At 37.5% G+C, this 24,812-nt stretch overlaps 1 protein-coding gene across 1 annotated transcript in view; it reads right to left on the reverse strand.

The window, feature by feature from the left end:
• The window catches only part of LOC150078931 (CD109 antigen-like), a 223,646-nt gene that overhangs the window by 132,330 nt on the left and 66,504 nt on the right, over positions 1 to 24,812 (reverse strand). The window contains exons 12-14 of the mRNA XM_090383675.1: positions 18,672 to 18,734; positions 7,735 to 7,923; positions 2,165 to 2,314 (exon numbers count right to left, since the gene is read on the reverse strand). Coding sequence (XP_090239801.1) covers positions 2,165 to 2,314; positions 7,735 to 7,923; positions 18,672 to 18,734 — 402 coding nt within the window. The remainder of the gene's footprint in view (positions 1 to 2,164; positions 2,315 to 7,734; positions 7,924 to 18,671; positions 18,735 to 24,812) is intronic.

A 24,812-nucleotide genomic window follows, 5' to 3' on the forward strand; every position in this document is an offset into this window, starting at 1 on the left:
GCTGAGCTGGACAAGCATTTGGAGTAAATAGATGAGTGAAATGGGAGGGGGGGGGGGTTTGGCCGATGCTGCATAAGCTTGCATTCTTGCACATCCTATGTCTATGCTAATGCTAACTGGTTTGGTAATGTTGGTTATAAGTATACTAAGAAAAAGAAAGGTTATTTTAATTCCTGAGTTTTAGAACTAGCATTAGTTGAGGCATATGATGCAAGAAAGCAAGCTTATAGAGCATCAGCCAAAAAAAAAAAATAAATAAATAAAACCCTTCCCATTTCACCCATCTGGCCACACCAAATGTTTGTCTAGTTCAGCCTTAAATTTTTTTAAGCTATCAACTTCCACAACAACAGACGGAAGTCTGTTCCACCAATCAACTACCCGTTGGCTAAAGGAAAACTTCCGCACATCTATTCTACGACTGTCTTTCCTCAATTTGAATATATCACTCCCCTCAGGTTCTTAGTCTGAGCAAGCAGAAATATCCCGTCAGCATTGAGCCTGCTCAAACCATTCAAGGCCTCGAACACCTCAATCAGATCACCTTGCAGGTGCCAAGTCTCCAGATGCTGAAACTTGCAGTACTCAAGCCATTCTTCATAAGCGTTTCCCTTTGTTCCTCTCACCAATCTTGTTGCCCTTCCCTGTACTCATTCTAGCAACTCTACATCCTTCCTAAAATGAGGCCTCCAGACCTGTATACAGTACTCAAAGTGTGGCCTGACCATTGCCTTATACAAAAGGATAATCACCTCCTTGTCTCTGCTAGCAAAATTCCTATACATCATTGACAAAACTCCATGACCTGCTCTGGAAGCCCATCTGCACTGCTCAGAGAACTGCATATCTGACTGCACAATTACCCCCAGGTCTTTTTCATTCTTACCTCTCTGAGTGTAGTACCACAGAGTTGGTATGTTTCTCTTGGGTTACTGCTCTACTTGTATCTTTTCATGTAAAGAACTATTTTAAATAAACTGAGAGGAGAAGATAACAGAACTCAAACAGAACTTTAGTCACTAACCAAAAAATGCTCTATAGATCACACAAGAATCACTTGTGCCATGAATATGCTCGGCACCTTGGACCCTTAACTTGCATAACCTTTTCTCTATGACATTCATCAAGTTACATCCAATTACTCTGCAATTACCCCTTTGTAGGCATTTAGTGTTGCATGTGGAATAACTTGCATCGGTATACCACCAAAAGTTGATAATTTTAGCAGAGTCTCAGATGCTAATGCTAATTATTCGTGGCTCACAGTTCAATCAATATATCACTGTATCTAAGTCTTTTCAACTGTGATGTGTCATGGTCAGTTTCATTTAATTTAGAGTATGATAAGTGTCATGGCTCAATTGAAGGGTAACTGGAGAATTCCATGTTTTGCTCCTTTTAGCTCTGGAGGAAATAGCTCTTTCCATCCAGGTTTCTGACCCCACCAAGTGGAGACAGGAGCAGTGCCAACCAGCAATGTAGGAGAGCAGTACATTACTAGTGGAGGTAGCAGTAATGTTGCTGGCGGTCAACAGCAATGCTGTTGCTTAGTAAGTTCACTGATCTTGTGAAACAAGACCAGTACACTTACTTTTACATGATACCTTTGTACTATACTATAATACTCTCAAACAATCAGATCTCAAACATTAGAGTGGAAGACTGTATTTTGTTATTTAGGGTAATTGTGAACTACATACAAATAGAAATAAACATAAATAAAATGGACAGATAACTGAAATGATGCTTATACTTTTATGTAAAAAATACTCCAATTACAATAAATACTAGTTAAAAAAAAATCACTCTAATGAAATATTACATTATTTTCCAGAGTAGACCTTTATTAGTATCAGACAACAGCATAAAGAATTATTCAGACATTTTGGATATTCTTCTCTTTCTCTATGCCAATTAACAATATGTGCTTCTCTTAATTATCAATGTGATTTTATAAAATTCTTTCAAGAACTGTACTGGATAACTAAGAGTCATCATGTATCTGATGACATGTGAAGCAGAACAGTCCTCATCAGAAGAGAAAGAATCTAAACATTGTCCTTTTCTGCCTTTAAATCTTTGAACTGGAAACTATTTACTAGATGCAGTTTAACTATTTTCATTTATCATAATTTTAAAGGGCTGAATATTTAGGGGTACTTACATCACCATGGTTCAAATCACTGCCAGTTTTCATGCTGTACAAGGCTCTGTCCACTGCTGATAGCCCAACATATGTTCCTGGACGACCCCGAATTACAATCTCAACTGTATCTCCTGATTTATCTTTTTTGTTATTTAGGGTAATTGTGAACTACATACAAATAGAAATAAACATAAATAAAATGGACAGACAACTGTAATGATGCTTATATGACTTTACCTTTATATCAAAAATACTCCAATTACAATAAATATAAGTTTAAAAAAAATCACTCTAATGAAACGTCTGTTTATTAAGACAGGAACAGAAAAAAAAGCTCTTTACAGGTACTGTGAAAAAAGAACTTCAGAAGAAAGAAATTCAGAAAGAACTTTTTTATATACTAGTTTTCCAATTACAGAATTGTAATTGGAAAACTGTAGATTTGGAAAATTGGATGATGTAGTTCAGAAGCAAAGACTGTATTGGAGGAATTCTGATATTCACACTGATAAAATTCTAATAGATATATAAATATTTCTGTTTTTGGTGTAAAAAATGAACTAGGATGTCAGGTAATGGATTAATTAAATTTTGTCAGGAACTCATCTGTAACCCAAAAATGCTTAATGCATTCTATATTATAAATATGACTAATGAACTAAGATATGGTTGTTAAAGAGCACTGTACTAATCCAGCTAATTAAGATACAGAAATGATATACAATAGGATAGATAGAATGGTAAAGAATATGTATAGAATGTCTAATAAAGGAAAAAGAATAGCATGCAGCTTTTGTTTGAAAGAAAGAGAGATTCTGTTTGTCAGAAATAGAGGTACTGAAAGCCATATATTCTGGAGAAAAAAAGAAGAGCATGACAGGAGAATTCAGCATCATATGTTTAATCTGGGGTGGACTGGCTGCAGTTGATTCTTGTGGCTCCTAACACTTTGTCCCCCCCCCTCTTGAAGCAGTAAAACTATACAAATGCTATTGGCATCATGCAATTAATGACTGGCTGCCCGGGCCAGTCCACCTCTGTTAATTAATTATTTCACATTCTTGACATATCATGGTCAAATTGAGAAAATATAAAAATTCAGACATGAAACTACAACAATAAAAAAAAAAAAAAAAAAAGTGCTTCATGATGTTCACTCTAGAAACATTCCCATAAGTGATCCATTTGTTAGCAAAAAAAAAAAAAAAAGCATTGGAAATGGCAGTTCTTTCAATTTTAATGTAAATTAAAACTTTTTAAAGTTTGAGATTACACTTTAAAAATCCCCAAAAAAAACTAAACTTTACAATCTAAAAATCACAGATTATTTTAGTCGCATCACAGTTGATTTTTTTGTGTTAATGCATAAAAAATAATGTATTAATATGTAAAAAATAACATTAAAAATAAATATACCATATTAATATATTTTGTATTAATAAGTGAATAAAGTTATAGGTATAATAATCAGTATTACGAAATGTCATTTGTGATTTAATAAAATTATGTACTTCTAATGCTTTATCATACAGATAAACATTTTGCTTGCATATGACACTTAGTTTAATAAATTTGGAATACAAATGCTTTGCATTGCAATATCTTACTCAGAATTTGCAGTGGAGGCTAAACGACAAAAATTAACTGAACTTAAATGGTCCTATAACAAAACGGAACCTTTCTGCTACATTATTATGCATCACACTGTCCATACTATTAATAAAATATTTTTCCAAATGCTTATTATGGATGAACTTATTTGAATAAATAACAGGTTTTTAAAATAACTGGAGCAATAGTCATTCAAACAAAATTCAGTACAATGAAATGATTTATGATTCCAAAGTTCACTTAAACATTAAGTTGCTTAAATGTTAAAATTTAAATAAATAAATATACTTTGAGATAAAAAATTTTTAGGGCTAAAAGCCTCAGAATACACAAACTTACTAGATGTATAAGTTAGTGTATAACTGCATCACAATATAAGATATAAATAAAATTATGCCATGTAATCAACTTTGTTTGACTTACTATGTACAGACTTGATGCAATGCACTAACTTGCAAGTCTATATATACTATGAGATTGAGTAAAGATGTAAAATGTGTAAACATGTATAGGACAATTTTCACTTTCATAATTTTCTTAACTTGAGAGAAGAAAATAAAATTTAAAACATTTCTGGGTTTGGAGCTTTAAGGTAAATGATAGATTTTATTTTATGGTTTGCTTTAAAAGCTTTTGGTCTTGATTGGAATTCAATATTAATATATATACATATATATATATATATATGAGTTAAGTTAATAATGGTAAGAGTTTTTTTATAGGTAAAATATGATATACTAGCTTATCAGGTAAACCATAAACCCTGGCGGGTACCCAATGTGACCTGGAAAAAAATGACATAAGCAATAAATTATAAACATATATAAAAATACCATTAAAATGTTAGTTATGGCAATAAGATACATTGAAAGGGACTTTTTCAAGGGCTAACCCTTACAATGTATAAACCATAATTAACGAGCTATCCGTTTCTGTAGTCATCGTCCAGCATAACTATGTCCAAATATACGTAAAATAGTATTAAGTTAGAGCCAAAAGTATAAAATTTGTAGTAGTTAGCGCCAAAAGTATAAAATTTGTAGTAAGTTAGAGCCAAATGGTTAATTAATCCCAAATTTAGCAAATTTTGCCAGTTTACTGCTAAATTTGGGATAAATTAACCATTTGGCTCTAACTTACTACAAATTTTATACTTTTGGCGCTAACTACTACAAATTTTATACTTTTGGCTCTAACTTAATACTATTTTACGTATATTTGGACATAGTTATGCTGGACAATGACTACAGAAACGGATAGCTCGTTAATTATGGTTTATACATTGTAAGGGTTAGCCCTTGAAAAAGTCCCTTTCAATGTATCTTATTGCCATAACTAACATTTTAATGGTATTTTTATATATGTTTATAATTTATTGCTTATGTCATGGCATAGATTGATTTTTTTCCAGGTCACGTAGGGTACCCGCCAGGGTTTATGGTTTACCTGATAAGCTAGTATATCATATTTTACCTATAAAAAACTCTTACCATTATTAACTTAACTCATATTCATACAGACCGATGTAATGTTTAATCGTCCTAGATGGCATTAATTGGTTATGTGACTACTTAGTATTTATTATAATATTTATATTTATTATAACATTTAATATTTGCCTTGTCATACTTGGAAATATATATATATATATATACACACATAAAAAGCAGAATTAACACTAATATCCAAATCATTTAGATAAATTCAGGACAGGACAGATTAATGTCATCAGAAATGACTAAACATTATATAAGCCTGTGAATATACGAGATATTTATTATTATTTCAAACTATAAATCTTAAGAAAAAGGTGTAACCATAACCTACAAAAGGCCCTAACCATCCCAATATATAGCTAAGTCAAGCTAATTCCAATATTAACAAAATAAACAATCAATATAATAATCAGTATTACCATAATGTCATTACTGAATAAGGCTTACATCGAAAGGCACATCATCGTGGCACATCATCATTTAAACTTAATATATGCCATTAATAACAACATGAACTATCTATTTTTGCTAGTTACATGCCAGCCTCACCATATTCAAATATACTAAATATAGTATACATAATAGCTTTAAGATTAAATTTAAGTTTACATTTAAGTAGCTTCAAGAGCCAATACAACCAAATTAACTATGAAACACGAATAAAAAAATAGAACGGCAGACTGGCAAAATGTAACTGCTAGCCCTACAGATAGCCAAACTCTTAAACATTAATGAAATATTTACGCAAATATATCTGTTTCCTTAGCAAAATGGACAGGAGGAAAGAATAGCGAGGGCATAAGCCTAAAAATTAGGCAAAAGGAATAGGCAACAAGTAAAGCAATAGTACCTCAATCTCCCTCGAATTACTCTAATAGATTTTGAGGCATAAGATACAAGAGTTAGATAGCATAAAGATAAAAGCAGATGTAAAGACAGCAAACTACTTTGGAAAATTACTGGGGTTGTAAATCCCCATCCCTTAGCAAGGTTCCTGGTAATTCGTTGTGTAAAGAAACTTGTACTAATCCAATTAAGAATGAAAGACTAATACAGAATTAAGGTTAAAGTTAAATACCATAATAATGGCCTCCGTAGCCGAGTGGGCAGGAGCGGGAGTGCAGTAGCACACGCTCTTTGAGTAGACCGGGGTTCAAGCCCCTGACTGCTGAATACGGTCGATCTGCCAACCCGCACTGGACCAGCGTGGCAGATTATGGTCCATTTCCCTCAGCATGAATTGTTGAGGAGGCTTCCACCCTGCAGTGGGTTGATAATGGCTGCACTTTACTTTTTACTTTTTACCATAATAATAAAGTACTTTTCTGTCTTTACCTCTGCTTTTATCTTTATGCTATCTAACTCTTGTATCTTATGCCTCAAAATCTATTAGAGTAATTTAAAGGAGATTGAAGTACTACTGCTTTACTTGTTGCCTATTCCTTTTGCCTAATTTTTGGGCTTATGCCCTCACTATTCTTTCCTCCCGTCCATTTTGCTACGGAAACAGATATACTTGCGTAAATATTTCATTAATGTTTAAGAGTTTGGCTATCTGTACGGCTAGCAGTTACATTTTGCCAGTCTGCCGTTCTATTTTTTTATTACGCGTTTCATAGTTAATTTGGTTGTATTGGCTCTTGAAGCTACTTAAATTTAAACTTAAATTAATCTTAAAGCTATTATGTATACTATATTTAGTATATATGAATATGGTGAGGATGGCATGTAACTAGCAGAAATAGATAGTTCATGTTGTTATTAATGGCCTATATTGAGAGGTGCTAGCCCCACGATGATGTGCCTTTCGATGTAAGCCTTATTCAGTAATGACATTATGGTAATACTGATTATTATATTGATTGTTTATTTTGTCAATATTGGAATTAGCTTGACTTAGCTATATATTGGGATGGTTAGGGCCTTTTGTAGGTTATGGTTACACTTTTTTCTTAAGATTTATAGTTTGAAATAATAATAAATATATATATATAAAATCAAATTTTTTTAGTTTATTGTGTTCCTATTGTTAGTACAGTGTATTACATATAAATGTAAGCTAACACATAATCAAAGGTAACATTTCTAAATGCACTACTGGCATACTGTTAGCAGGACAGGGTTGAGAAATCTACACTACATCCTACATTACAGCTGTGAGCGAACTAAGCGAAAAATACTGAATTATTTACAATATTATTCAATTAGCTATCTTGCAATTGTAGTGTAAGTGTGTATAGATCTATAATGTGTGTATAGATCGACAACTATAGACTGATGGCAGTTTACATTCAGAAATGTCACCTGTAAACAATGCTATTAAGTTATTGGTCAATACTAAGTTGGGCCAGATTACACTTACATGTAATCCACATTTTGCTCACAATTATTTTTAATATGATGTAAAAGTGTTTTTCTTTGCTTTTAACTAATCTTATTTGACACCCATATATATTCTTTACACAAAATATTAATACTTACATTATTTCTAGTAATACCATTGACAGGAAATGTGAGGCTATCAGCAACTACTTCACCTTCTCTAGCTACATCAAATACTACCATTGTTGCTGTAGGAGCCATCTCAGGTGATAGAGTCACAGCAAAGGTTTTAATGCTGGATAACATTTCTTCATGACCAGAAACTAGGATAATTCCTTTTGATATTATCTAAAGTTGCATAAAATCCAAAATTACTTGACTGTTATAAAAAGCTATGGATAACAAATAAATTTATTACTGAAATTTTGTAGCTTATCAAATCACCTTAAAGAAAGGTAATAAAAAAAAAGATTCCCATCCAATAACAGATGAAAGGTAAGATGTATATTTTCCCTTCATTTTCCAGATTTTATCCTAGACCATTTTAGTGTTGGTAGACTGGGTAATAGATGATGTGAAACAGATCCACGATTCCTTTCGACTCTGATGGCAAATGTAGCATGCTCTGGCTTGTGCATGTTTAAAGGCTATTACGGCCATACTAAGGCACTGCCAAAATATTCCTCAATCTTTGTTTTGAGCTTTTTTTTTGCTACTGTGCATTCTGCATTCCACCATGGTTTGGGAAAGAGTGGAAATTGGGTATATGTTTTTGGGAATAATAGTGGCAGATGAATGAACAATGTTTTCTGTGATGTATGTCACTGCATCATTGATAAGCTTCTTACCTAAAAGTAAGACAGTGTCCCACTAATTACGTTGGTTATCACAGAGAAGTGATCACTTCCATATGGGTTCTCCTCCCCACCCATTCTGTGTAAGATTATCTTAAAAGAACTGCTTAACCTTGACCTAGAATTTGCCAACACACACAAGCCTATACCAATGATCTTATTCTCATTCTCTGCTGACACCAGAGTATCCCTCGAGGCCTCGGCCAACTGAGCCCTACAGGTCCTCCTGACTTGGAGCAATCTCCACATGCTCAAGATTTCACCAGAAAAAACAAAATCAATACTCCTGAAGAGGCCATCGGGTATGAAGTACCCTTCATACCCGATGGCCTCTACTGATTAAGAACTCTGGGCAAACTATCAAACTGGTAACAAAATTAAGACACCTAGGAATAGTCCTTAAGAGTAAACTCAATTTCCACCCACACCTCATTACAGAGGTGTGGGTAGAAATAACACAGAAAATCAGGAACTATACCTCCGTGATCACCTGCATTAGTAGGTCTGACTGGGGCCTGAATAGGCATTCTCTCGCCCTACTTTAAAAAGCACTATTCATTCCTGCCATCATATATGGTGCCAGTGTGTGGTTTAAAAGGGCCATCATTAGCAACAACAAATGAAAACTTTCATCAGTTTAGCATTCCATTCTCCTTACGATTACCAGGGCCTGATGTACAGTTACTACCCCAGTCCTAAAGGTTCTGGCTAGAGTCCTCCCCCTTGACCTAGAGGTGATCCAGAGGGGGTGCACATTACTGTGTCCAAGGGTCTCCTTGCAACTATCCTTGACCCCATTATAAAATCCAGCAAACAATATCAAACAAGAAAAGAAGCTCCTCACAGCAAAACTTGTTAAAATCTGGCAAACTAATTAGATAGAATCTGAAAAAGGCCTTATTACTAAAAATTTTCTGCCAGAAGTTGCTCAAACCTTCCCAAAACCACTGGTCTGGTTCTCCCCAGGACTTCATGCCACCATCTTAATCGCTGGCCACAGGACCATTAAACAGAAGCTCACATCTATGGGCATTATTAATGATCCCTTCTGTATACGTGGACAACCTGAAGATTGGGCACATCTCCTCTATTCTACCTATTATATGAAGACCGCAGTGTGCTCATCAATACAATTCATGACCTGCCCTGTGTCCTTGAACGCCTGTTCATAAATGAACCAATATTCTAAATAATATAAATTTACTAAATATGTAAAAGATCTCTTTACTAAAAGGAAGCCCTTCCTACTATAAGGACACCCACAGATATTCAACAGGACAGTCATTCACCTCAGTCGGCTCCTCTAAATGTCTTGCTAATCCCCTTGTGGGTTAGGATTCTCAATACTTAGGCCTTCACCTTCTGGATTGTTTCACACTTGAATTGGCCATACCTATCGGAGTCACTCTACTGGAATTTACCATATCTACTGGATCTATCCCACACTGGAATTGAATCCATCCCCCCCCAGGGACTTCCTATAGGAGGCAGCAAAGGAAGTAAGCAAACCCTTAGCCATAATTATGAGAGCTTCCTTGGACTCAGGGGAGGTACTCACAGACTGGAGATGTGCAAATGTGACCCCAATTCACAAAGGAGAATCAAAGGCTGACACAAGTAATTATAGACCTGTTAGTTTAACTTCTGTTCCAGGAAAATTAATGAAGGCACTGGTTAAAGAAGCACTGCAGGATCATCTAAACAAGACTTCAGTTATAGCTCGGACACAGCATGGTTTTGTTAAGGGGAAGTCTTGCCTGACCAATTTGATAGGATACTAGGATGCAGTCACAAAAGAACTGGATGCAGGGAATAACTTTGATAAAATATACTTGGATCTTAGAAAGGCTTTTGATACTGTTCTACATGGAAGACTGCTGCACAAATTGGAGCAGTGTGGCACTGGAGGCAAATTGCTGCTATGGATAAAGGGGTGGTTGAGGGGGGAGAAGACAGAGTGGTAATCAATGGACACTTCTCATCGTGGACTAATGTTATTAGTGGAGTCCCTCAGGGTTCAGTGTTGGGTCCATTATTGTTTCTGTATTTATAAATAATATTGATGATGGTATATCAAGCTTAATGTCCAAGTTTGCAGATGATACAAAGGTTGGCAGGGTTGTTAAGGACACTATTGACACTATGCTGCTGCAACAGGATCTGGAAAGGTTGAGCAGATGGGCTGAGAGGTAGCAAATGAAGTTTAACATTGACAAATGTAAAGTACTACATATGGGAAACAGCAACCCTAGAGCAACGTATCAACTCTGTAGTACTAAGAATTTATTACAGTTATACACAGAGCGTACAAATAAAGAAGAAATATATGAGCTTTCGGCTATATGGTAGCCTTCATCAGAATTAAAAATACATGAATGGCAGTTGGAATGAAGATGTGCACTGCCAGGTGCGTGAGACGCAAGGTTTAATTGTTTGTTGACGTCTGTGGCTGTGACGCATGATGACGTGGCCAGCGCTTGTCCAATGATAGAACTACTGACTCTGTGATCGGGTTGACTTGGCAACCACTGTTCCTGTTCTAGGATTTATCCGAAGATTTTATATTTAACGATTCCAACCAGGTACGTTTTAGGTAATGGTGGGATCTGTCTACCACCACGACATCGCGGTGTGGGTCGATGTCGTGGCGGGTTGTCCAGACATGTTCGTTCCAACTGCCATTCATGTATTTTTAATTCTGATGAAGGCTACCATATAGCCGAAAGCTCATATATTTCTTCTTTATTTGTACGCTCTGTGTATAACTGTAATAAATTCTTAATGAATCCAGAGCGCGTAGGCCTGTTTCGTTATGTTCTGTAGTACTACACTGACAGTGGTAGAGAATGAGAAGGACCTGGGGGTAACTGTGCAGGCAGATATGAAGTTCTCAGTGCAGACTGGCTGCAAGAGTAGCTCATGGTGTCTTGTCAATGATATACAGGAATTTTTCTAGCAGGGAGAAGGAGGTGATTATTCCCTTGTATAAGGCAATGGTCAGGCCACACCTCGAGTACCGTATACAGGTCTGGGGGCCTCATTTCAAGAAGGATGTAGAGCTGCTGGAACAAGTACAGAGAAGGGCAACAAGATTAGTGAATGGAACAAAGGGTTGCTCTTATGAAGAAAGGCTAAAGTTTTGCAAATTACAGTGTCTGGAGACTAGGCACTGGCAAGGTGATCTGATAGAGGTGTATAAAGCCTTGATGAATGGTTTGAGCATGCTCAATGCTGATGGGATTCTTCCTCTTGCTCAGAATAATCACCTGAGAAGGTATAAATTCAAATTGAGGAAAGACAGATGTAGGATAGATGTGCGGAAATTTGCCTTTAGCCAGCGGATAGTTGTTTGGTGGAACAGACTTCCGTCCCTTGTTGTGGAAGTTGATAGCCTAAATAAATTTAAGGCTCAGCTGGACAGGTATTTTGAATGGAGGGGTGAAGTGGTTTTTTTTTTTTTTTTTTTTTGCTGATGCTGCATAAGCTTGCTTTCTTGCATCATATGCCTCTACTAATGCTAATGCTAAGTGGGCGCGAGAGTATGTGTGTCTTGGAAAGTGAGAGCGAGAGTACATGTAAACAGGTGAAGTTTTTATGGCTCCAGCAAATAGAGAAGTTTTTGCTTTTTTATTGACTTAAATTGGCATATTAATTTATTTTTTAGAGTTGCTTTATATTCCTAGTAACAATACTTTAGTTTAAATTGAATTTAGATAGAATTTTTGTAGGTTATTACTTAGTATCGGCAAGGGTATCAAATCAATGTGTGGACAGGTTTTGCAGCTCCCGCGAACAAAAAGTTTTGAATTATACTTAGCCGCTTTATTGACTTAATTGTTAAATTAAATTATTTTCTATAAGTAGCTTATAGACCTAGTCAAGCTCTGTGGTTTATTTTGAATTTAGATAGTGTGATTTGGAAAGTAAATAATACCTTGTGTCCGTAGATTAACTGTTCCTAACTTGCCGCCATTGTTATAAGATACGTGTGCTAGTGTAAGGTTTAACAGAAAACTAGATAGCGAGTATAGTAGTATCAATTAATCAGAAAATTTATTAATCTTATTAAATTTCATTGTCAATTGAATTGTACTTTTTTAACTAAATAAATATAGTGACCTAGTTATTACAAACGTAACATCATAAATTAATACATATAAGTTGACAGGGAATAAGAAAGTTATATAATGTAACTCGGAGATAATATTCGATACCGAAATACATATATATATAGTGTTATAACCGCATTGGGATATAGGTTTAGGGTTATATTTTGTATTGAAATTTTATTGAACTTGAATAGAAATCATGACTCAGACAAAGCAGCAAAGCAAAAGGCTCAAATGAGTGGAAGTGCTGTGGCTCAGGGGAGAACTGAGGGAGGCGGTTGTCCTCCGAATCACAGTCTATTGAAATGCTAATACTCTTGATCTTGATCTGCTTGTTTGATGTTTGTGGAGCAAACAGGGATGAGACATGATATTGCCAAGGGGAATGTCTTTGTGCGTGCTCGATGTAAGGAGTGGGAGGAAATAAGGTGCCAACTCAGCTTTGTTATGGGCTTATATGAAAGCTTGAAGGATAGGGTGGATGCCCTCGAACGATTTAAATTGAGGGGCCCATCAAGCTCTCAGCTGCCCACATCAATGCCAGAGCTTGCGCTTGAACATCACGCAACACAGCAGCAACCCCCAAGGCAGAATGTGCTGGTCCCAAAGGAACTAGTTGTTGTAGGTGACTCTATTGTCAGGGAAACTGGGAACATATTGTGCAAAAAGGAATAGATGGAACAGGACCAGAGTATGTCTACCAGGGGCAAAGGTTGATGACGTTGTAGGGTAGATATCATCCTTTAAGAGCACAAAGGGTGATATTGTTGTACACGTTAGCACTAATGATATTAAGAGTAGGAAACCGACAGAATTACTTAACAAGTACAAGACAATGCTGAAAAAAAGCTGAGTTAGGGTTGAATTTGATAGTGTCTGCAATTCTGCCCAGGCACAATAGGAGGGAGTATATGATGAGAGCCTTGTCGATCAATTCGGCCCTGGAAAGACTGTCCAAGGCTCAAGGGGTAGAATTTTTCTCAGCCTGGTCTGTGCTTGTTAACAGGGGAGAATGCTTCTACAGGGATGGGATACACTTAAATAGAAAGGGTGCAAGATATTTGTTGATGCTATCAAGGCAGAGTTAGGTGGGTTGGAAAACTGCTAGCTTGGGGGGATACATGGACTAACAGATTAACAGTAGCCGCTGGCAGAAGTAAAAGTGATTCTTGTACTACTTCTCTTGAAATGCAACTGAACAGCAGCCCAGAAAGCAAGGCAATGAGAATTTCCAGGACTGCTGGGAGACATAATGGAACAAGTAAATACATGGGCTGTGTTAGGGTAACTAAGAGTAGAAACTGGTGCATGTATACTTGCATATACACCAATGCTAGGGGTATAGTTAATAAATTCGATGAGCTTGAAGTGCTAGTCAAGACATCAAAGGCAGATATTGTTGGGATATCAGAGACATGGTGTCACACAGACATAAGAAGTGCAGAACTGGAATTTGGGGAGTACAATGTGTACAGAAAGGATAGACAGGACAGGAAGGGAGGAGGGGTTATGCTGTTAGTTAAGAAACACATAAAATCTAAGGAAGTGCATCCAATTGATGTGGGTGGACAATGCAATGTTGAGTCTGTTTGGTGTGACATAAGCACTGGGAAAGGAAAAATGAGTAGGTGTGCGTTATAGGCCTAATGAATCTGATGAGTATAATGAGCAGTTGTGAAGAGAAATAGAGTGGGCCAGTAAATTAGAGTGTCTTATAATGGGGGATTTTAATTTCCCGGATATTGACTGGAATTTGTGGGTTGGTCAGTCACACACTAGCAAGGCTATTGTGGATTTATTGGATGATCGTTTTCTACAGCAGCATGTTCGGGAGGCATCTAGAGGGAGTAATACTCTTGATCTGATTATCAGTAGTGATTCTTAATGCATCAAGAATCGGCAGATAAAGGAACCACTAGGTGGCAGTGATCACAGTGTGCTGAAGTAGGATTTACTCAAAGAGGTAACTACCATCAAGAGTAAAGGGAAGGGTTTTTGCTTTCGTAAAGGTGACTACAGTGGTCTGAATCATTATTTAAATTCTATACGGTGGGACCAACTGATGATGTTACCAACAGAAAATTCAAAATGGGAAGCATTCATAGAATTAATCTTGGAAGTTACTAGGCTTTTCCCCATTTAGGAGAGAAAAGTCCATTCCAAGTGGGATGGTTTAGATGCCCTTTGAGTTTTGCTGCATAGTGTAATAAAAGCATTTGTCTGCATAGCTGCAGGGAGGTTTCATGTGCTTCAGCATATAGGCTCTGGACAGGTGATGTACAGTACGTCCCCAGTGCAAGACGAAGAGCACTGTGCTGAACAGGATCAAGCCAGCATAAAGCGCTTGGTCTAGCAGAGCTATAAACTACAGAACCATAGTCTATACGTGACCATATTAGTGCATGGTACAACTGTAATAGTGTGTATCAGTCAGCTCCTCCATGTTGTGCCTGATAGAACTCTTAAGATGTTTAGCTTTTTAAGACAGGTAATCCTGAGTGTTTTTATATGTTCCAGGAAGGTGAGTTTTTGGTCAAATATCACACCAAGATTTTGTTTGTTTGTTTGTTTCGGGATTTATTGGGTGCATCGGCAACTATGACCATAGTGTGCCCTACATATGGTAAGTGACACACCAAGAAAGCGGACACTAGGGACCACTGGTATGATTTGTTTTTCTAGTCGAAGTTCTGGGTGCGGATGTTGGTTACACTTCCTGCAGAAGTGTATACCGACAGTCTTTTGGGTTGAGAGGCGAAAACCATTGTTTTGGGACTATTTTGTTGATGGCACAATGCAGCTGTCTCTCTACCATTCGCATATTAGGTGAATGGCAGGTGATACTGAAGTCATCAGCGTACAGGGTAATGGATATTGTTTGTGGCAGGTCCTGTGTTATTGAATTCATATTTATATTAAAGAGGGTAGCACTTAGCACTGATCCTTGTGGTACCCCTTCTTTCTGTATGAACTTTGAAGATAAGTGGTTGTGAAATCGAACTTGAAATGAGCGATGTTGTAGGAAGTTTCTGATAAACTGTGGTAGGTATCCGTGTAATCCCAGATCATATAGATTTCGCATTATACCATATCTCCAAGCAGTGTCAAACGCTTTTTCAATGTCAGATAGGACCACTGCAAGATGTTCTTTGTATAAGAAGGTGTCACGGATGTTTATTTCTGTCTTAATCAAAATGTCAAGAGTGGATCTGCCTTCATAAAAGCCACACTGTACTGGATTCATAAGGTTATTTTGAGCTAGAAACTAGGATAGCCGGGTGTTGATCATTTTATCCATGGCCTTGCATATACAGCTGGTGAATGCAATAGGTCAATAATGCTGTGGATTTGTAAGATCTTTTCCAGGTTTTGGAAATGCCAAAATAAAAGCATGCTACCATTTATCAGGAAAAGTGTTTTCTTTGAATATTCCGTTGTAGAGCAGTAATAGAGTTTTGAGTGCAGGTTCAGTAAGTTTTGCTATCATGATGTAATGTATTCTATCTGGCCCTGCTGCACTAAGTTTAGTGGAGGCTAGTGCACGATGTAATTCTGACATTGTGAAAGGGAGATTGTATGCAGCACTGGATGTTGATTCAAAATTATTTGAATGTTTTTCAGCTTGTGCTTTGTGTGCCTGGAATTGCGGCGAGTATGGTGTCACAGCTGAGATTTCCATGAACAATCTACCTAGAGCATCTGCAAGCTCCTCTGGTTTTGTAATATCAGAGCCATTTACATTGAGCATGGGACAGTTGACACTTGGATCCTGAGAAGTAAGAAAAGGTAGGGCAGATGCACAATGACATTATCAAAGTTAGTCTGGGGGATGTCAGCACTAGGTGGAAAATAAATCCAACAGACTGTTAATTAAAACCCCACCATATAAAGCAAAATGCTATCACTTCTATGTTGGTGGAAAGAGGTTGAAATGGGGTCTGGTTGCCTACAAAAATAGCAACTCCTTTATGGGCAGGTCAATCCCCAGTTCTGTCCTTACATATGATAGTAGCATTATGAAAGGAAGGGTTTTCATTTGCCTTCAAATATGTGTCCTACAAGCAAAAGAAAAGTGGCTCATGCTTTCAGGAGGGTCTTGATGTCATCAATATTTCGCTGGAATCCCGACAATTCCACTGTAGGAATTTAGCCATTTCTAGGGCTTGGTGGATCTGTCAATCAGCTTCTGAATTGCTGATTATCTTTTTTTGGGAAATATGAATGCTGTTCTCTGTTCATTTCTTCCTCTGCAAAAAGTTCCAAGACAGTCTTCTTTCCTCAACGTCCATTTGTTCTTGTGCTTGAGATGTGTGGGGTTTTGACTACTTTTCCTTGCAGTTCTCTTTTGGAAAAGCTGGCGCAGCAGGAGGTATTAATATTGGTGTGGGAACTGATTGTTTCTTTTGAGTTGGTTTTGATTAACTCAATAAATGGTTAACAAGAGGGGTGAATGACTTTGATGGTTGTATATTCATCTCACTTTGCATTCCGATAGTGCAGTTCATAGAAACCTTCTGGGGTATGAAGGCTGGCCACTATTTATTGGCTGGATGCATTTTCTGGCCTCTTGATAGATGTTCAGCTCTGTTTTAGTTCATGAATTTCTTTTTCTTCCTTTGCCACTGGCATGCTTGAGAGTATGCTCGGTGCTCTTTGTGGTAATTTGTACAAATTGCCTTAGAAGCTGAACATTCCTTGCTCTCATAGTCTTTGGCACCACATTGAGCACAGGCAGGGAGCCACGACAGGCTGCTTGTGAGAGACCACACTCTTGGCATTTAAAACAGTGGATTTGGAATGTAATCCTTACTGGGTAGTTTAAGTAGCCTGCCCTGTTGGAATTTGGGGCCATGGGACATTGAATGTTACAATAAGAACTCGTGTAGGAATGAAGTTCCCATCCTTACTCATTGATATTCACTTGACAGTTATCACTCCTTTTTCTTTCAATTCAAAGCAGGTCTCTTCTTCAGAGACATGAATAAGACCTCACTCTAATACGATACCAACGTATCATATCATACTGTGAAAAGTTCAGAGTTTTATGAATGGTTATGGTTACGATGATAGGTATTCTCTCTATTGATGTGGTTTTTGGAATTTTCTGAGCATGTTTTGGACTTGCAACTTCAACTAAAATGCCTCCAGAATGTAGCCTTTCCTTGGATTTTGGAGATTCTGCCAAGTCTTCTAATCCTTTCTGGCTGAAGTGGAATGGAAAATGAGAGAAAGCAGTGTCACTGATGTTGGCATATCCGAGTTCAGGCTCTTTATTACATAAGTGTTGTCAGTATCATTTGATCGTGAGGTAAAGGCCTTGTTGTGTACCCCAGAAGAAGGGGTATTTAAATTACTTATGAGAATCAAATAAAAAATTTTGATACTCTAAGTACCGCACCCACCAGAGCCCTACGAGGGGATGCCAATTTGGAAACTAGCAGGTACTGCAAATGCAAACGGGACACCTAATTTGCTTAGAGAATCATACCCACATTTCCAATAGGCCTAGAACTTGTCTCAGGATCAAAGGGAAGGAGACTTATTGGAATGCAGTTGACCCCCAGAAGTAAGAACCACCTGCCATTTGATTCCAGTCTGAGGTCAAGCGGCAGGTGGAAGTCTTGTCGAAGAAGAGGGGCCAAACTGGTGTGTTAGGGCTTGACCCCCTCACCCATCAAATTCCCCTTTCTGAGTTTCTATGGGTTGCTGCACATGCAAGATTCCAATGATGTAACCTTGGAACTAAGGTATAGGAATAGGATCCAAATGATGCTAATCTGGAAGCCCAGCAGCATTACTGGAAGGTCCCTTCACCATGTACAGGTGCCCATGTCAAGGTAATACATATAAACATCACAAAATCATAAAACCTTCAACTGCTGCTAAACATTTATACAGAGAAAAAGCAATAGCACTGTTAATTTCAGCACACAAAATATATAAGAAACAGCGACCATAATTAAAAATAGCAAGAGCTTAAAATGCCTAAAGTTAAGATGGAAGACTTATTTAAGCCTTGACTAAATTGAATATTTTCTATATAAGAAACAGTTAAAAATTTTTGTTACAGCATTATTAAAGATTGAAGACTGTCTATTTTAAGTAAAGCTTCTACATTAACAGAGATACTTACAACATAAGAAAATTGTTGAACATAGTAATTTCCTCTAACATGAAAAATGATATATTCTCCAACCTGAAATGAACAAATCATGATTACACTACTTTTACTTTTATTGTGGACATAATTAAACTACTAAATACTAAGTTAAGCAATAATTAATAATAATGTGCAGAATTATTTAAATAGTCAATTTATAGGCATAAACACACAATACTTCTAGATTTACTATACTTAAATTTATAACTGCCTCATTGCTAAGGAGTAATCCTCTGATATGTAAAAATTCAAATAGTTACTTGGACAGTACAACCTGTTCATTTTTCCCCCCTTGCCTGAAACACAGAGTAAAAATGATGAGTGTTTTCTCCCACCTTTCTAATGTATAAAAATTTTTTTTTTTTCTGATGAGACCCAGTCTACCTTTCAAAAGTATTTTCAAATCTTTATCGGCAACAATAAATCCACTTACCAGCAGTGATAATGTGAAAAAAAAATAATTAAATTTACATTTTGGTCTCTTGCATCATCTTCCAGGAAAGCTTTATTTCATCACATGACAACCAACCATTGCAAGAGATTGTCAGAATCTTTTCAGACAAAATTGCTCATTACTGTAAACATTCTATCCTAGCGGAACAAATTTAGAATGAACAACTGTATTATCATATCATCTGACAACTTCATCAATGTTTATAAGAAATGTCAGTACTGTTCTCATAGTTTTCTCTGACAGTATAGTGCATTTGACACTTATCACTCATTTGGAGAGGTACAGATTCAAAAGCCATTAGAGACTGGAAGAATTCTTAAAGGCTTCTTCAAATGGGGTTGTCTAGTTAATTTCAGGTGGGAGGGAGGGGATCAGCCCACACATGTAAATCAGCCTGTGAACTTATATCTATACACAACGTGCTTGCCAACTTTTTAAAAAAAAAATACCCATGAATTTTACATTACTGCATTGAACCTTACTGCCATTATGTTTGTTTGTTTGTTTGTTTTGGGATTTTTTTTGGCACATGGGCATCTATGGCCATAGTGCGCCATACATAGGATAGTATTTATGTTATTGCTTTATGAATCTAGAGTCAGAAAACTGATTGTTGACTAGCTAAAGGAGGTGGTATACATTGATCGCTTTGAGAAAGGTAAAAATCTTTGAGACATCTGTTTTATTGCCCAAAAGTGAACTAAGCGCTAGTGGGTCTTCAGTTGTGGCTGGAGTGAAGTGATTCTGGCGTTCTATTGTAAATTTTGTGCATTCCACAAGGATATGTTTCACTGAAAGCACTGTTTTAGAGTGATCACACTGGGGGTGAATCTCCCCTCTTAAAAGGTAACCATGAGTAATATTAGTGTGACCTATTCGGAGACGAGCTAGTATTACCTCCTGTTGTCGAATTGCACTGAGGCTTGAAGGCCATTGCTCAAGATTTGGCTTGATACTTCGAAGCTTATTTTCAAGTTGGTTTTGCCATGTTGATTGCCACTGGTACATGCATTTTTCCTGTATTATTCGTCTATAATCTTGATGTGGAACCCTCCACTGTACATCAGGTGGTAAGTTGGCTGCTTTTGCGGCATTGTCCGCTAATTCATTTCCTGCAATTCCCATATGTCCTGGGACCCAACAGAAGTGTATAGTTTTTCCAAGCTCAGATAAGGTATATAAAGAGTTTGTTATTTCTTTAATGACTGAGTGGGTGATGTTCATGGTGTTTTCCAGGGCTTGAAGTGCACTTAGAGAATCAGAGAAAATTATACTGTTTTCAATATTGGAGGTCTCGATATGCTTCAGTGCAACCTGAATTGCTAATAGTTCGGCAGAAAATATACTGAACTCACGTGGCAGTTGGTAGGCCAATGTTATGTTCAGGAAAACTGCGGCGATTCCAACATGGGTGTCATTCTTTGACCCATCTGTATGAACTACAACAAAGTTTGGAAACTGCTCCACCACTGCAAGGTACAATTGCAAGAAATTTTCTTTATGTAGTGCAGATTTATCCCATTTATGAAGGTATTTATCACATAAAGGTGGAGTAATGCTCCACAGAGCAAGGAGTAGTGGAGGGGTATTTGAGATATTATCAAAACTCAGATTACTCTTCTAGAAGATGTCTTATTCTTATACCTAACGGTCGGTTAGCGGTAAGGCGGTTATGGTATAACCTGCTGTGTTGGGGGGTGAAAAGTAATTCCCAATTTGGGTGTTCGGGCATAGATCTAATTTTATATGCATAGCGTAATATAAGTTGTTGCCTTCTGATAGAGAGAGGGGGTTCGTGAGCTTCGGCATATAGACTATGTATTGGAGACGTGCGATATGCTCCTAGAGCAATGCGTATTGCACTATGATGGAGAGGATCAAGCCAGCGAAGGACACTAGGCCTTGCTGAGCTATACACTGGTGCCCCATAGTCAAGTTTTGATCTTATTAAAGATCTGTATAGCCGTAATAAGGTAAGGCGATCAGCTCCCCACTTTGTTGCTGAGAGAACCCGGATGATATTTAATTTTTGTTGGCAGGATGTTCTTAGTCTTTTAATATGTTCCAGGAAGGTAAGTTTATGATCTAAGGTGATTCCTAAGAATCGTATGCTGGGTTGAACTGCTATTGGTTGTCCGTTCAGTTGTAGTTCCGGGTGTGGGTACAATCTACGTTGTCGGCAAAAATGGATGCACAACGTTTTTTGAGAACAAAGTTGAAAACCATTGTTTTGTGCCCATGTACTGATCTTATTTATTGCCCCTTGTAACTGTCTCTCGATCGTATTCATGTTTTTCGCATGGCAAGAAATACTAAGGTCATCTACGAACAGTGCCTTATCGATAGTGTTTGGAAGTTGTTCAGCAATGGTGTTTATCGCAATTATAAAGAGTGTAGCACTGAGTACAGAGCCCTGGGGAACTCCTTCTTCTTGAAAAAATAGTTCGGACAGTGAAGTTTTAAATCGAACCTGGAAAGTTCTCTTGACTAGGAAGTTGCATATGAAAATCGGGAGATGGCCCTGAAGTCCGTGGTGATGTAATTCGCGGATTATTCCATACTTCCACGAGGAATCATAGGCCTTGCTGATGTCAAAGCAAACCATTACATGGTGTTCCGATCTAAGGAATGCATTCCGAATGGAATTCTCTAGTCTTACTAGTATATCTAGTGTTGATCTGTTTTGTCGAATGCCGAATTGTGCAAAATGTAAGAGATTGAAATTTTCCAGGTACCATATCTATACACAACGTGCTTGCCAACTTTTTAAAAAAAAAAATACCCATGAATTTTACATTACTGTATTGAACCTTACTGCCATTATGTTTGTTTGTTTTGGGATTTTTTTGGCGCATGGGCATCTATGGCCATAGTGTGCCATACATAAGTTAGTATTTATGTTATTGCTTTATGAATCGAGAGTCAGACGGTTCACCATCTTTTCAAAAATTTTGCAAAGGCAACTGGTCAAGGTAATGGGTCTATAGCTAGTAGGGTTTGTCGGGTCTTTTCCTGGTTTAAGGAAGGCAAGGACTGTAGCGTGGTGACATTGTTTAGGGAATGTGTCTTCCCGGTAGAGCCTATTGAACAGATCAAGAAGTGACTGCAGTGATTCAGCACTTAGTTCCTGTATCATCGAATAATGGATATTATCTGGTCCTACAGCGCTACGCCTAGATGTTGACAAGGCTCTATGTAGTTCGTGGATAGTGAATGGTAAGTTATATTCTTCTTCTGCTTTTGAAGAAAAGTTTAACTTTTCTTTTTCTGAATTTGCTTTGAATCTTCTGAAGGCTGGTATGTAACTTTCTGTTGCTGATGTTTTGGCAAAAGTTTCTCCTAGTATATTGGCAATTTGGGTAGGGTCAGAAATGTTCTGCCCTCTCCATTCCACGATAGGCTGAGGTGTCATTTGATATTTACCACTCATTTTCCTGATTGTTTTCCAAATTTTATGTGTGGGAGTTGCTTGATTGATGGTTGAAGTGAAGCGAATCCAAGCGGCCTTTTTATTACTGCGTCTAACATACCTGGCTCTTGCTCTAACGCATTTAAACTGAATGAGATTAGCTGTGGTTGGATAGCGCCTAAAAGTATTCCAAGCTTTATTTTGGTCTCTTTTTGCTGCACGGCATTCGTCACTCCACCAGATTTTTGGGTGTTCAGGTAAGTTTGGGGAGGATTTTGGTATAGCTTGTCCTGCTGCATGTAATATAGTTTTTGTGACATACTCAACTACTTCCCTGGTTGGGGATTTTTGTATAATTTCAGGGTCCAGTTTAGCTAATTTTTTATACATCACCCAGTCTGCTTTATCAATTAGCCACCGAGGAATTCTAGTAAGATGATAAGAGGGTTTATTTAGTAATTCAATTGTAATGGGAAAGTGATCACTATGCAGTGGGTCATTGTTTGCTGTCCACTTTAGAGTAGGATAAAAAGTTGCTGAACAGATAGACAAGTCTATTGCAGTATATGTTCCAGAAGGAAGGTGAACATAAGTAGGTGACCCGTCATTTAGAAGGAGGAGGTTGTTATCATCTAAACATTTTTCAATTAGTTTTCCTCTTTGGTCGATATTGTTGTTACCCCATAGTGTGTGATGACCATTTAAGTCACCCAGAATGAGGAAAGGTGTGGGGAGTTGAGCTATGAGGTTGTTTAGATCATTTTGTTGGATGGGAAAGCTTGGTGGAATATATAAGGAGCAGATTGTAATATGGATGTCAGCAGCTACACGGACTGCTATTGCCTCGAGGGGAGAGTTCAGTAAGATCCGTTTGACAGGAACATATCGGTTTGTTATAACAGCTACACCACCATGTGCTGTATTTTGATTGGTTCTATCTTTTCTAAAGATATTGTAATAAGACAGTTTTGGTGTGTCTTGAGGTTTGAAATACGTCTCTTGGAGGCAGAGATGTATTGGTGTGTATTTAGAGGTAAGGTCGTACAGGTAATATTGGCATGGAAACCACGACATTATTGTGTTCATTGGCATGAAAACCATTATTGTGTTCATTGTTTATCTCTAGTTAAACTTTCCGAGCGTTTTCTTGGTGCTGAGGTTCTCTGTTTTTCACTCTTGTTTTTATCTTTCTTTCGAAAGTAGGGCCTTTCTGTTTCCATATCTTCTTCTACAAAAATGTGTAGGACCAGGTCATCTGGGGGTAATTCCTTAGTATCCATTTCCTGTTGGTGACCAGAAGTTACGATTTGTTTTTCTTTGCTTCCTTCGTCCGGGGAGTGGAGATTTTCGATTGGTATAGAAACTGGCGTATTGACTGCCTGAGTTTGAGTTGCATTGTACAGTGTTTTTACGTAGTTCGAGAAAGACTCTTTTGGGGGGTACTGTTAGTTCAGTTTGTGATGCGGTTGATTGGAATTTTTTGGTGATTTGAGCATACGTAGATCTGTTTGCGAGGGTTGGTTGTGAGATGTTTCGCTTTGCTTCTTGATAGGACACATTATGATTGGTTTTATAAATCTGAATAAGTTTCTCAGTTTTCCGATCGCATGTTCTAGCGTAAGTGGGATGATCTTTTTTGCAGTTTGGGCATATCGGTTGGGGTGCAGTACAGTGCGGGTCAGTTGAGCACAACTTCGCAGTTGTGCTCAACTGACCCGCACTTTGCACAAGCAGGAGTTCCCCGGCAAGCTGTCTGGGAATGTCCGTACTTCTGACATCGGAAACACCGCAGTGGGTTTGGAATATAAGGTCTGACATTACAGACCAGATATCCAGCCTTAATGGATGCTGGGCGATGTGGTGTATTAAAGGTCAGAATGAGATTGCATGTAGGAGTCAGAACTCCTTCTTTTCTGGTGGAAATTCTCTTGACCTGTATAACGCCTTCTTCTTTAAGTTCTTCAAGCATCTCCTCTTCGGACACATCTATTAAATCCCAGTCAGAGATCACTCCTTTAGAGGTGTTCAGTGATCTATGGGGTGTCACAGTAACTGGTATTCCAGCAAAGAGATTAATATTCAAGAGCCGCTTTGAGTGTTTACTATTAGAGGTCTCGATCAGAATATCTCCTGACCTAAGTCTTTTTACAGACTTAGGAGCTCCAGCTCTGCTTTCTAATTCCTTTTGTACTCTAAATGGCGAGATTTTGACAATTGCATTTTCACCAGTTGAGTGCATGATTAGGAAAGC

This window comes from Mastigoproctus giganteus, chromosome 10, assembly GCF_048544385.1.
Source record: "Mastigoproctus giganteus isolate SK-2022 chromosome 10, ASM4854438v1, whole genome shotgun sequence".
In the NCBI taxonomy this organism is placed as follows: Eukaryota; Metazoa; Arthropoda; class Arachnida; order Uropygi; family Thelyphonidae; genus Mastigoproctus; species Mastigoproctus giganteus.